At 28.2% G+C, this 14380-nt stretch overlaps 1 protein-coding gene and 1 long non-coding RNA gene across 2 annotated transcripts; both read left to right on the top strand.

Annotated features, from left to right (window-relative positions):
• Positions 1-4174: 4174 nt before the first annotated feature.
• Positions 4175-5140, top strand: LOC101489469 (uncharacterized). Its single transcript, XR_189389.4, has 2 exons — positions 4175-4484; positions 4870-5140. It is a non-coding gene; the product is annotated as an uncharacterized lncRNA (long non-coding RNA).
• Positions 5141-8778: 3638 nt separating this feature from the next.
• On the top strand, positions 8779-12263 carry LOC101489138 (uncharacterized). The gene is made up of 3 exons (XM_004488948.4): positions 8779-9453; positions 11300-11417; positions 11520-12263. Exons 1-3 carry the CDS (start codon positions 8840-8842, stop codon positions 11733-11735), a joined length of 948 nt encoding a protein of 315 aa, XP_004489005.1. The 5' UTR covers positions 8779-8839; the 3' UTR covers positions 11736-12263.
• Positions 12264-14380: the final 2117 nt, after the last annotated feature.

Raw genomic sequence — 14380 nt, 5'->3', positions numbered from 1 at the left:
TGTTACACAATTTTCTCTATAATCACCTACTTCAAAAAAGGGAAGAGAAAAATAGATAAGTGTTTGAATTTACCTTCGCAAAAGGGAAGAGAAAAATAGATAAGTGTTTGAATTTTCTCTATGTATTACGATTTGCCTTCTAGTAGTCGATTTTAATTTTTATACAAATCATGCACCTCTTAAATTGATGCATCCCCTAAAAAATAAAATTTATTTATTTAAAAAAATTGATATATTTTTCTTTGTTTTATTATCCTACTATTTGGTAATCATTTTTTTTTCTCACTTATCACTATTAACTCATTTTTTTAATAATAAAAAAAATTGAGTAATAATGAAATCAATGTACAATTGCTCCTGCGGTTGCGGTCCCTTAACTTAATTTCAGATAATACTTTAATATTTTACCTTTTTTTTCACGATTTGGTTGTTTATTTAATTTTATTACAAAATATCGAAAATATGAGTTTAATTGAATATTTGAGTTATAAATTTGATGAAATTTGCATTGTATTGAAGATGATAATTAATTTTATGAGTTATGTTTGAAAATTTTGATGAATTTTTGTAAAAAACAAAAAAAAGGATAACATTGTTAACATTTTAAAACATAAAAGATCAAATTGTTTACTTAAAATTAAATAAAATGACCAAATTGGGAAAAAAAAATATAAAGGACTGAAGTGTTCACTGAAATTAAGTTAAGGGGTCGCAGTAGCAATTATGCCTAAAATCAATTAACCCACAAATATTTTCTACTAAGAACTACGTATTTTGATTTTCCTATTATACTTAGGGATACGTAGGAGCATGATCATCCCATTGTCAAACCAAATTAATAAAAAAAAATCTTTCTTTTATTAATATAAATAATTTATTTTCTTTTTATTTTTTTTTGGGGTAAAATAAATAATTAAATAAATAAATATTTTTTATATAATTAATTATAGGGTAGCCGTTTTAACGAACAATGTAAGATGGTAATGCATATTTTTCATTATTTTTAGTCCTAGTTATCTTTTATTCATTAGTTAATTTAATGAGTTATTTGCTATATTTTATTGATTTTAGTTCTCTGATTTAATTAAATGTTTAAGTTCTTATTTTCTTGATTAAGTAAAGAATTTTTGTAGTTTTGCGTTGTTGCTTTGTTTTAGTGCAGTGCTAAATCTTGGGGAGAAATCAAACATGACATATGTGGAGTATTTCAGTCATATCTGGAGTTGTAGATGTCTAATTGGAGTCTCATCAAGTGAAAATGAAAGTTAAGATCCATCGCTACAACTTTATTGAAGACATCGAAACTCAATTCAGAGTCAAAAGAGGAGAAAATGCAGAAAACGTCAAATAGAAGAAGTTGTGTGTCTCAAGTGCAACAGCAGCGCCTAAGGCGCATTTTCAGGCTGAAGCCACAACCAATGATGATTGATAAGCCAATGATGCAATGATGAATCACCATAATGTTAAGGAAGTCATTCATAAGATTCAAGCAAATTCTAATTAAAGAACTCAACGAGGAAACACAGCGAACTCATCATTCTCTTTCTCAAACTTTCTCAAATGATATTACAAATGCCTATAGGTCCATATTGGCCACACATCATATTTTTCAACAAAAAAAACTAAATATAAAAAAATAAAGTATTTTCACTTATACATGGCACCAAACTAAATTTAAATTAAAACTATTACAATTCCAAATTAAAATAAAGTAAAAATTATTACACATCAAATTTAAACAAATAAAGTTCATCTTAATTTATTAAAATATGGATCATCGTCATGTTCTTGAGATTGTTATCTTGAATGATTGTTTAACTACATATATAGAGCCATTTATTTGATAATGTTGATAATAATTATAAAAAAAAGGCATAATTGATTTTGCGGTCCCTTAACTTAATTTCAGGTAACACTTCATTCATTTTCTTTTTTTTCTTTTCTTTTCTGATTTGATCATTTATTTAATTTTAAGTAGCAATTTGATCTTTTATGTTTTAAAATGTCAACAATATTATCCTTCTTTTTACAAAAATTTAAAAACTCATCAAAATTTTCAAACAAAACCTATAAAGTTAATTATCATCTTCAATATAAAATCAAATTTCATCAAATTCATAACTCAAATTTTTAAATAAACTCATATTTTCATTCTTTATTTGATGTTGTTGGAGATGGAAGTATGAGTTTATTTGAATATTTGAGTTATGCACTTGATGAACACATGAATTTTCTTGAAATTGCTATTGAATTTTATGGATTTTGTTTGAAGATTTTGATGAATTTTCTAAGTTTATGCAAAAAAAGGATAACATTGTTGATATTAATTTTAAGATATGAAAGATCAAATTATTACTTAAAATTAAATAAATGACCAAATCAACAACAAAAAAAAAGACAAATGAGTTAAGTGTTACCTGAAATTAAGTTAAGATATCATTGAAGCAATTATGTTTAAAAAAAACTACGGAATATTTTATAATATGAAATTGACAGAGGAAAATTATAATTTGTAGAAGTTTTTATGTATTTTAATTTTATTTTATCATCATACATCATAGTTATATATATATGTATAGATAGATATATTAAACTTGGATACTCCAAGTCAACTGTTCAAGTCTTCTTTCATAATATTATTTACGGCTAAATTACATTTGTGGTCCTTTAACTTAATCTCAGGTAACGTTTTAGTCCTTTATCTTTTTTTTTCCCGACTTGGTTCTTTATTTTAATTTTAAGTGACAATTTGATATTTTATGTTTTAAAATTTCAACAATGTTATCCTTTTTTATACAAAAATTCAAAAAAAAAATTCAATCAAAACTCATAAAATTAATTATATTCTTCAATATAATACAAATTTCATCAAATTCGTAACGCAAATCTTCAAATAAACTCATATTTTCATACTTTATTTGATATTGTTAGGAATAAAGGACTAAATCGGGGAGAAAAAAAAAGATAAAAGACTAAAATGTTACCTAAGACTAAATTAAAGGATCACAAATGTAATTTAGCCTATTATTTACATATATAGGTTAGTCAATGATCTATTGAAATTAGAAATTTTGGTTGATTATTTCAATTTGCAGTGACAACTAAATATTAATTATATATCAAGTTATTCTATTTAAAAACTGATTATAAAATATTGAATTTAATCAATATGACAATTAAATTGAAAAACTTTATTGCGTAATTCAATGTATTCTACAAATTTCAATGAAATTAATTTAAAAATTATATATCTGATACTTCATCATGTCAAGTAACTTCAAATTGATGCATAATAAGTTTTTTAAATTAATAATTAGTGTTGATTATTAAATTATATAACTTCCATTTTTTAATTTAAATAAAACAAAGTTTGTTTAATCATTAATACAATATATATGGCAATAATAAAAATTGGATTTCAATATTTATAATGATTTATATTATGTTGAATTGTAGTTTTTGTCTCTCTATTATTATTAATTTACGGAATTGATCCCCCTATTTTAAAAGTCGACAATTTTGGTCCCTCTCAAATTTTTGAACTAAAAAAAGGCGATTAAATATATTTTTAGTGACATGACATACAATTCTATGATATAGAACCATCTAGATGTATTAATTATTCATATATCATTAGTTAAATTAAAAATATGAAAATTTTATGAAGTTGAAAGTTAAGTTTCTACGACGTTTTATTTCAATTTCATGATTGATAATTATTCTACACCATCGTATCATATGTCACGTTGTTTAAAGTATCTAACGTCGTTATTTTTTAGTTAAAAGATTATAAAAAAACCAAAATTAATTACTTTTAAAATAAAAAAACTAATTTTATAAATTAATAAAAATAAAAGATTAAAACTACAATTAAAGTTTTATATTAATTAATCAAAATAACTCCGTGTTCAAAGTTACTCCTAAAATAATTTAATTCAAATATGTGTATATTCATGACTTCATATAGGGTTTACGAAGTCCAAGTAATAATTCGTCGTTGATTATTATAAAATAATGAGTCTACACTAGCTTACTACTATTTTTTAGTCAAGGTGATGTATATAGTGTGTGAACATGATCATATGATTGACTTCAACCATGGTAAATTTAATTAAAATGTAATATAAGAAAATAAGCCACGTGCATTACACACAAATCGAAGTAGACTAAACAAGTATAGCAAAAGGGAGAATTCATGCATAAATTATAAAATAATAAGAAGTCTTAAACAAACATGCATTATTGAGTCCAATAATTAAACCTCAATCATGGTCTTTATATATCTCTTTCTTCTTACCCGCTTTGAAGCACCACTTATTCAAACTTCGTATCTCATTAATTTGCAAAACACAAACATTAATTACCTTACACTTTGCACATTAATTATACTAGCTAATCATGGTTGGTCAATCGGGAAATTTTACAAAAGCAAGCCTAGTTCAACTGATGAATTCCATGTCCCTGATAGCTAGATCCTCTTTAAAGTAACTACTAATTTCTTCCTTTTATTTTTGTTTTCTCTCTTAATTTACCTTTTCGTTTATTTTAAAGCACTATTAAAAAAATTGGAGAATTTTTTATCTTGTTTAATTTCTTGCTTAATTAAATGACTTTATAGACGTACTATCATTTAAGATATTATCTTTTTAATTTTAGTGTGTATTGAATATATTACACTTTTTTTATGAAGGATATTGAATAAATTTTTAATTTTTAATTTTCTCAAAGAACTACTATTGAGTCTCATGATTTTTCTTAAGAATTAAAATGGATCTTCACTCTTTAAAAAGTTAAAATTATCTCTTTGAATATAACCACATATTTAGAAAGTTAAATTATGAACTAATATTGTTTGATATTGAAAATCAGAACGCGAGGTGGACCAAGAAGATCAGACCTAAGCAACGGGGGTGGTGCACAAAATAATAACATTGGAACAAAGAAGAAGAATGAGAATTTGGCAAACAACAAAAATTAATTATGACAATAAGTTGATTATAAGATAAAAAGTATAGATTCTGCTCTTGTCATCTATAATTATCAATGTGTGCTTCATCATTTCATGATATTGGCATTCCTATATATCTTTAAAAGACATGTATTTACTTTATGATTGTTAATTTGATCTTATATTCTTCAACTTTTTTTATAGCTGTTCATATCAGCATAATAATAATAATAATAATAATAATAATAATAATAATAATAATTATCGAAAAATTAAATATTAAAATTAAATATTTAGTTATTACTCATTTATCTATTAATTTAATAACCAAATGTATTTGTATATGTCTCGTAGAAATTTTCATCAATTAGAAATTACTTGTTAGAAATGTTGGTGAATAGAGTTGAACCAACAACCTTTTATACTTTCCTTCGGTCCTTAAGAAAAAATTACAAAAATTTCAAAGACCAATAAATTTATTTAATGGTGTAAAATTTAAATAGTATTTTTAATAAATTCTAGCATTAAAAATCTACAAAAGTATCGAATACACAAACACGTTGTTTTGAATCCTTTATTAACACTCAACACAAACATGCAATTCCTACGGAAAGATTAAAAGATCTTGTAAATTATGTTTAATTATGCTGCAAAAACATAAATACACGGACCATAGTTGGCTAACTGATAACCATATTAATTAAAATACAGAAATGTATCTCTTAAACCTCCAAATTATACCTCCTATGTCACCCTTCATCTCAATAAATTATTAAAAAAAATTAGACTTTATTTTCAGTTCAATTTACTTAATAAATTCATTCTACGATAAATTTTTTATTGTGAAGAGTCTGCCTGATATCTTTTTTATAGTCAATAAACATGATATTATTACTACGCCAAAAATGACATTTTATAGCGCGTCTTTTATAGCGCTTATTAAATACAAGCGCTGTTGTATGATATTTTAAAAATAACGGAGGATACAACGGCACTTTTTTGACAAGCGCTGTAAAAAAAGCGCTGTAAAAGACTTTGATTTCACATAATTAAAGGACTTATTAGAGCGCTTTTTGGAAAAGCGCTGTAAAAAGGTTTTTTAAAAAAAATAAGGAGTCTTTTACAGCGCTTTTGGACAAGCGCTTTAAAAAGTCTGTAAAAAAGTGCTGTAATAGACTTTCAAAAAATAAAATAACGAGGTCTTTTACAGCGCTCTTTAAAAAAGCGCTGTAATAGGCTTTTAAAAGTAAAATAAGGAGGTCTTTTACAGCGCTCTTTAAAAAAAGCGCTGTAATAGGTTTTTAAAAAATAAAATAAGAAGGTATTTTACAGCGCTTTTTAAAAAAAGCGCTGTAATAGGCTTTTAAAAAGTAAAATAAGGAGGTCTTTTACAGCGCTATTTAAAAAAAACGCTGTAATAGGCTTTTAAAAAATAAAATAAGAAGGTCTTTTACAGCGCTTTTTAAAAAAAGCGCTGTAATAGGCTTTTAAAAAATAAAATAAGAAGGTCTTTTACAGCGCTTTTAAAAAAAAGCGTTGTAATAGGCTTTTAAAAAGTAAAATAAAGAGGTCTTTTACAGCGCTCTTTAAAAAAAGCGCTGTAATAGGCTTTTAAAAAATAAAATAAGAAGGTCTTTTACAGCGCTTTTTAAAAAAAGCGCTGTAATAGGCTTTTAAAAAATAAAATAATAAGGTCTTTTACAGCGCTTTTTAAAAAAAGCGCTGTAATAGGCTTTTAAAAAATAAAATAAGAAGGTCTTTTACAGCGCTTTTTAAAAAAAGCGCTGTAATAGGCTTTTAAAAAATAAAATAAGAAGGTCTTTTACAGCGCTTTTTAAAAAAAGCGCTGTAATAGGCTTTTAAAAAATAAAATAAGAAGGTCTTTTACAGCGCTTTTTAAAAAAAGCGCTGTAATAGGCTTTTAAAAAATAAAATAAGAAGGTCTTTTATATATATATATTTATATAATGTGTCTGTTAATGTTAATAATCACATTTATTTGATAGTGTTTTACAAGTTTTCCGAGCTCAAATGGGTGCTACAGTGTCGAAGCAAAAATCAAATAAATCACATGGATTCTAATAAAGGTTTGAAATGTATGGCTTTAAAATTTCATTAACAATCAATCCACAAATATTTATTGACTTATATGTTTTATTTTATAGTGCTCTTGTCAAACTAACAACATAGACTGCGGATACTGTATATTACGATTTATGAAGGAGATTGTTGTTATAATCCCAGAAAGAGATCTAATTAAAATAAAGGAATGCATATTACAGCGCTTTTTTTAAAAAGCGCCGTAAAACTAATACAACAAGCAGCGCGTTTTTAGAAGAGATTTACAACGCTTTTTTTATTTTAAAGAGCGCTGTTGTATCTTTTTACAGCGATGGATACTACAGCGCTTAATTTTTTGAAAAAACGTTGTAAATGGCTTAAAAGAAGCGCTGTAAAATACCATTTTTCGCGTAGTGTTATCAATACATACTTATTTATTTGAAGAGTTTCAAATGATTAATCATATTTCATCTCATTTATAGAATAAATAAATTTTATTAGAAATTTAACTTCAATTTTTGTCTATCTTTCAAAACATATTTTTTGCATTTATCTCTACCATTTTTATCAATGTGAAACTTATAACAAACTAATAGAAAATGAACATACAATTTCAATTATATTCATAAAAGTAAGGTATATAATGGTCACAATTACCTCAGAAATTAAACTATCTATAATAAACAATTCCCTAAACTTTTATATGTGGTATCAATGATATAACACAATGAAGAATATATGTTCAACTACTTGATCGAATATAGATGTCTCCAAATATGTCTCTCACAATATTTAAATGTTGATATTTTTTATTCCAAATTCCATATGATCCAAGAAGGACTGAGGATAATGGTTGGAATAGTGAGAATTATGCATAACTGCACAATAAGGAGAGTTGGTATCAGCAAATATTTCAATGCTCAAGTCAATTTGACTTGAGAGGTATAAAGATTAAAAACGTGTACATAATATGTGACTGAAATTTTATTTATATAGGGGTTGGTCATGCAGCAGATCCGAGGAGATGACCGTTATGAGCGCTCAAAGCGTAACGTCTTTCAGAGATAGTGCTCCATGATTCTTGCCTTGATTACTTCCTACCTGTTAGGGTTAGGTTTTTGGAGAGACAAATTGTAGTGGAATGTTTGTGATATTGGATGTTGAATTGTTTATTAAATTTGATTTTGGCCTAGTATGGATCATTAGAGTTCTTCTTGTCTATTATAATTAGTTTACACTAGTCAGACTAAACACATCAACTAATATAATAATGTTTATAAACTTTTATTAAAGGAGATTTCTCCTTCCAACCTCTTACACTCTAAAAAACTTCCATTTTATATCAATTTGGATGCGATTTGACTAGATTGATCAACTTAAAAGATGAAAATATTAAATTCATATTTTATTTGTGATTTTTTATACCTTTTAATGGTTCCATAAATGTAAAAAATATATATTTAAATTAACATTTTACGCTTTTAGATTAAACAATTCCAAAGTGTAAATTTTTTTAAAAAAATTATAAATTAATTCAATCCAAGACAAATCTAGTCGAAATTGATTAAAAGAGTTAAAATCCAGAAATAAAAGATAAATTTTAAGAGCTTTAAAAAATGTAGAGAATGAGACTATAATTCTCTACATTAAACTGGACAATGTTTTGCCGAGTTTTAGCCTAGTTGGATAAAATGGGCCAGCCCACGTGGGTAACATGGGCCGGCGCACTAATGAGAGGCCCATATACACTACTTCGTTCCCCGATGGGGTTTCTACACTGCAGTGATAAACCTCACTCTCCATCGCTCACTGCTTCCATTTTCCATTTCCATGGCTTTTCTCAGGAAACTTCTTCCACGACACCGTTTCCACTCACTCATCAACCCTAAAACCCCTCATTCCCATAACTTCAATTTCCCGCTCAGACCCATCACATCCTTACCCCAAACCCAACCACCAAATTCCAAAACCAAACAAAACAAAAAACCTCTCAGCACTCTCTTCAGCGATCTAATGTCAGGTAAATCCACAACCTTTGAAGAAGACGGCAAAGGCGACATCGAATTGAAGAACAAACTGAAACAGTTAACAGAAGAGGTAAGAATCTCCAAATACAAGAAGAAAACAAAAGCGGTTACGGTTTTGAATAAAGGTGAGAGGAGGAGTTTATATTCTGCGTTTACGAATCAACCTGTTCCTGATAGTGTAGTAAGTGTGGAGAAGGTGGTGGAGAAGAAAAAGAAGGAAGATTTTGTTGCTAAGGAGCTTTCGATTGATATGGTGTTGTTTTTGAAGTATTTGTATGAGAATGGGTATTTTAAGGATGCTAAATTTGATAAAGCTGGTGGAAGATTTGATATTGGTTGGTTTGAGAATGGTTATGCTTATGGTTATGTCAAGTTCGCTGCATTGAAATTTGCCACTGATAATTTTGAAATTGCCAAGTAAGATTATAATTATGATTACGATTAGCTTTTTGTATATTTGCTCTTTTGAATTGTGTTAGATAGTTGCCTTGATATGTTTGATTTAGTGGGAATGTGAATTTAAGAAAATGTGAAAATAAAACGAAAAGCCATTTTATTGTGAAATTTTTGAAATATAAAATCATTCTCCATCTTTGTTTCAGTGATTAGGGTCCTTTTTGGATAAACACTATAATTGAACGCTTATGTATAAGATTATTTTTATAATAAAAACTCAAATGAAGTCAAACTCTTTTCATATGAGCCATAAGTTGGTTTCATAAGCTAATATAGAGAAGTTATGGACTTGAGTTGAAAATAGCTTATGAACATGTCATAAGCTGTTTTCATAAGTTTTTTTTAAATAGTGTCACAAGTGTTTATGTCAATAGATAAGTTCAAATAAACCAATGCAAAAAGGCCCTAATGGGCATTTGGAAAAAGTTATCTGGATTTATACACATATCTAGTTTGAAAGAGCTTGCAAGTTGTAAGATTGTTTTTAGGTGAACTTGTGTGTCAACTCCTTTTGGAGGCACTCGTTTTTTAGTTGGTGAGGATTTGAATTGTGCATGAGTGTTTGACAGTTGTTGGTGATTAGCTCATTCTACCAGACCCAATCTTGTTGTTTTGTAAGAATACCTTGCTTCATGATCATAAGTTGTTTTGATCTTCTTTTCATAAGTAATTTAGTGCACACTAGAAACTTGGTTGGAGACTAGTTCATTATGCTAGACTCAGCAATTTAGTGCTTAACCTGATTGCTGTTACTTTTCCACTCTTCCTGCCAATATTTTAGTGTCATTATTCCATCGTCTTTTCTCTGAATTTTTACTCTGGGGAAACTAGGGATACCAAAAGTATTATTAGATTTGCTAGAAATCTAAGATTGTAAGTTCCTTAAAAATAACTTTCACATTTTATTTGGGAAGGCTAGAGGAATGGGAGTCAATAAGGACCAGTTATCTATAGCTAAACTGTTGTTTCATCAGTAAATCAATATAAAACTATTCTTGCTTCTAAGATACAAAATCGTCCAAAATCATGTTCATTATCATAGTTGTTACTAGTTAGTGTCATAATATAGGACATATAAAAAAGAATCATAGAAGTGATTAGTGTCCATTAAGTTATCATCCAAACTGTGGAAATTATCAAATATCTGATTTTACCTTTGTCTGTTGGGACCTCAAATGAGAATCTAGGCCCAAATAGACAATTGGCTAATCAATTGCACAAGCCCATTAAGTGGAGAGTGATGTTATCAAAATATAGGGAACAAATATCTGATTTTACCTTTGTCTGTTGGGACCTCAAATGAGAATCTAGGCCCAAATAGACAATTGGCTAATCAATTGCACAAGCCCATTAAGTGGAGAGTGATGTTATCAAAATATAGGGCAAGAGAGGGAAATAATATGACATGGCACAGAGTGAGAGGGAACAAATTGTGTAACCAATTTTGTTATAAGAGGGAGAATGTTAGAGAGAGGAGGGCATTGAGTATTCTAGCAGTTAGTAACCGCTTGGGTTGGACAGAGAGAGTTTCATCTCTTCTCTGAGGAGCATTTGCTCTTGGAATATAGGGGTTTATCTTCTTTGATTTTTACTTTTTGAATTAATATTTTTCTCTCTTAATCCGGGTTCCTAACATTGTCATATTGCCTATGCAAGCTTGCAAGTGACTATATTCATATTTCCCTTTATATAACTCAGTAACCTCACCTGTCTTTTTAATTTCTGTTGTATTTCATTTTTCCGCTTGTGTTATCTTTTAAAATTATCTTCAATTTTTTAATTTTCTAACATGAATTTAGATTCACAGATGGCTATCAGGAAGTGCATTGAAGCAAGTGGCAGTGTTTGGTTGTCCCTCCACCCACAAGAGTATCGTCTTCCCTGCAAAAAGACTGCGAAAATTCTTCGAGGTTCCAGAAAATACAGTAAGACATATCATGCATAAAAACTTTCACTTTCACTGTTTTCCAACTTATTTATACATGCATCTGTGTACCTTTGTTACTTACAGTTTCATTTTCCTCCAGGTTTGCAGTAAATGCACGCTGCGAGAATCGTGCAAGTATATGAATCAAACTGTGTGGAAATGTCATACCAATAAATTGGATTTGAAGATAGTTACGAAGGTTGTTATTTCATACGCTTTGCACTTGGTGCATCCTCAGCTCGTAGTGTCCGACGAAGTGAACAAATCAGTCAGTCATTTGCTAAGCGAGTTTGTGAAACTAAGTAAAATCACCTGAGATTGCGTCTGGCTGGCGCAGAATAACTTGCAAACCATATTTGGGGATTGCTTTTCTTGCTGCACAAGCGTAATTTTTCCGACGATGCTCAACTTAAAAGAATGTTCTGGAAGATTTACCTTCTGGAAATTCTGATGTGAGTAGCAATGTTTTCTTTAGATGAAGGGCTGTAAGAAATTGACTAAGATCATCTTTATGGACTACATGGTTTCTTCACAGGATATAGTTTTGAAGGAAATGTTGGTGTATCTCATTGAAAAAGGATTGAAGTACAAATTACGATCCTGGAAAAGGGAGCCATCAACAGAACCAATCAGCTGCAGTTTGAAGTATAAATTTGACAAACAAAATCATTAGTTGCCATGTGATGTTTTCATAATTCAATTATTGATCTAACAGTCTAGATGCCTGAATTTGGGATCCTTTGGTCTTGTTTTATCTATGTAATATTCTTTTTTTATTTTTTGTCATTTGGGGCGTGATAGCATCAACAGAAGAAAAAAAATATAGTTTTGTTTTTTTTCCTAACCGAGAGTACCTGAAAGCGGTATGGAGCATTCCACAAATTGGTCTTTTAAGTGATCTTATGTATATACATCACTCTTTATACTTTAAAAAGTGTCAAATTCCTCCGATCTATTACTTTCATAAAATTATTAAGTAGAGTCTATAAATAGTGTCGAATAATTATAATTTTAACTATGATTCATTTATATAGTCATATAGGTCCAATGTGTTTTTATCAATATAATATAAATATGCGTTGGAGGCCTCCAGTACAGGAACAATGGAGAGTGAGGGTGTCTACTAGAGGATTCCATCACTATAATTTGTGACAATTCAATATAAGTGGTTATTTAATTTGGCGCTAGCATTTGTCGTATATTTTTGCATCAACATATACTTATGGATTGAATTATAAATCCTTTGGGCCTAACAAACGCTATGTAACGCCATCCAAATTCATTAAATAGTTTGGTATATAACCACAAATATATGTACTTGAATGTTCGTCCCCACTTTTTCCTGCTTTTTTACAGGAAGTTAACTTCCGATAATATAAAATTGACTAAAATACACTATCAAAAGTTAGCTTTTAGTAGTGTAGTTGGAGAGGGATGAACAAACATAGAGGCGGATGAGCACTGGCCATATATGTGTACACACAAAAACACATTATTATGGGATCCGTGTTATGTGTAGATATAATAATGTTGAAAAAATACTGCGTATTTCAAATCATGCAAAATTATGCAATGTGTAATTTAAAATATATATAAATAAAAAGTATGTTGACGTCAAAAAAAAGTATGTAAAAAATATGATAAAACTATTTATAAGTATAAAAATAAGTCTTCATTAATATTAAAAAATCAACAAAGGCCCAAATACAACATAAAGCAAAAATCAACAATGGCGTGACATTAGATTTTACAAAAAATATAATTGGATTATTTGTATAACGGTATAACCAACACAACAAAAGGGCCCAAAATTACAAATGCATATTCAAATAACGCTTCTCAATTAGCAAATTAAATAATATTGGCTTTGACAATGAATCGGTGCATGAAACACAAAATTTGCAACATTTGTTGTTGCGGTTAAGAGTCTATAGTCTGAAGAAAAGAAGATCATAAACATTTCAACTCGTCTTCATCCAATTTCAACCGTTCAACAAAAGGAAATGATATATATCGCCAAAATAGATTCGCAAATTTTATCCAAAAAATAAACTCAAGAATACATCACGAAATACTTATTTAGAATACTCAAAATTTTATCCAAGCATGTTTTTCAGCCAACAAATATTTGATTGATTGATTGGAATTTAAGAGGCCGTCGTGACATATATTGTCGTGACATAAAATAAAATGATTATAGCTACCATGGAAAACAGTGACAAAAGAAAATAAAATATATGTTTGACTATTTCAACTTATAAATAATACATGGTTAATTTTCTAACATTTTAGTATCACGCATGAAAAAATTTATATACTGTGTAGCATGACTGCTTTGATAAATATGGAAACAAAAGTTTATAGTTTTGAAAAAACAAAAAATAGTCTAAACAAAAATTAAAAATTAAAAAGTATTACGAGAATAAATAAATGTTTGTAGGTAACGTTATATTTTAAAACAATAAATTAAAAAAACACCTAATATATTCAAATGCGTACATTTTTCTTTTTCATTGTCTTCTCTATTTCTCTTAATCTTAACTTTCTTCTCAAATTTACGTCTAATCAATTCATCTTCATATAAATTTATAATCATTAGAAGTCAATCACCGCAGTGAAGTCAATCTTCTTTCTCTCGAATGGAAAATTCTTCACAAGTTGATTTTTTTTCTATTGTTGTGGGATAAGGGTTGTGAGCGTATTGTCCAAACACCAATAAATAGTGAAAAATAGTTCTACATTTGTTCAATCAACAAGATAACGGTAATAAGGGTTAAGAATTTTATAATAAAGAAAAAAAATTCAATTTGACAAATTTGAGATTATAATTTATTTTTTGGAATTTAGATTTGAAATCAATATTATTTTTTCTAGATTCAGATTTGAAATCAATTTTATTTTTTGTTTTAGGATGAATCTGATTATTATCGTTAATAGTGTATAACACCTGATTTGTCCGAT

This window comes from Cicer arietinum, chromosome 1 (genome assembly GCF_000331145.2).
Source record: "Cicer arietinum cultivar CDC Frontier isolate Library 1 chromosome 1, Cicar.CDCFrontier_v2.0, whole genome shotgun sequence".
NCBI classification, from domain to species: Eukaryota; Viridiplantae; Streptophyta; class Magnoliopsida; order Fabales; family Fabaceae; genus Cicer; species Cicer arietinum.
The sequence above is the reverse complement of the archived record's forward strand: the minus strand, read 5'-3'. Positions and strand labels throughout refer to the sequence as shown.

What these genes read in the sequence shown, in the direction of transcription:
- LOC101489138 (XM_004488948.4), top strand. Translation starts at nt 8,840, where the DNA reads ATGGCTTTTCTCAGGAAACTTCTTCCACGACACCGTTTCCACTCACTC. An exon ending in GATAATTTTGAAATTGCCAA is followed by an intron (nt 9,454 to 11,299) that starts GTAAGATTATAA and finishes TTAGATTCACAG; the next exon opens with ATGGCTATCAGGAAGTGCAT. An exon ending in TCGAGGTTCCAGAAAATACA is followed by an intron (nt 11,418 to 11,519) that starts GTAAGACATATC and finishes ATTTTCCTCCAG; the next exon opens with GTTTGCAGTAAATGCACGCT.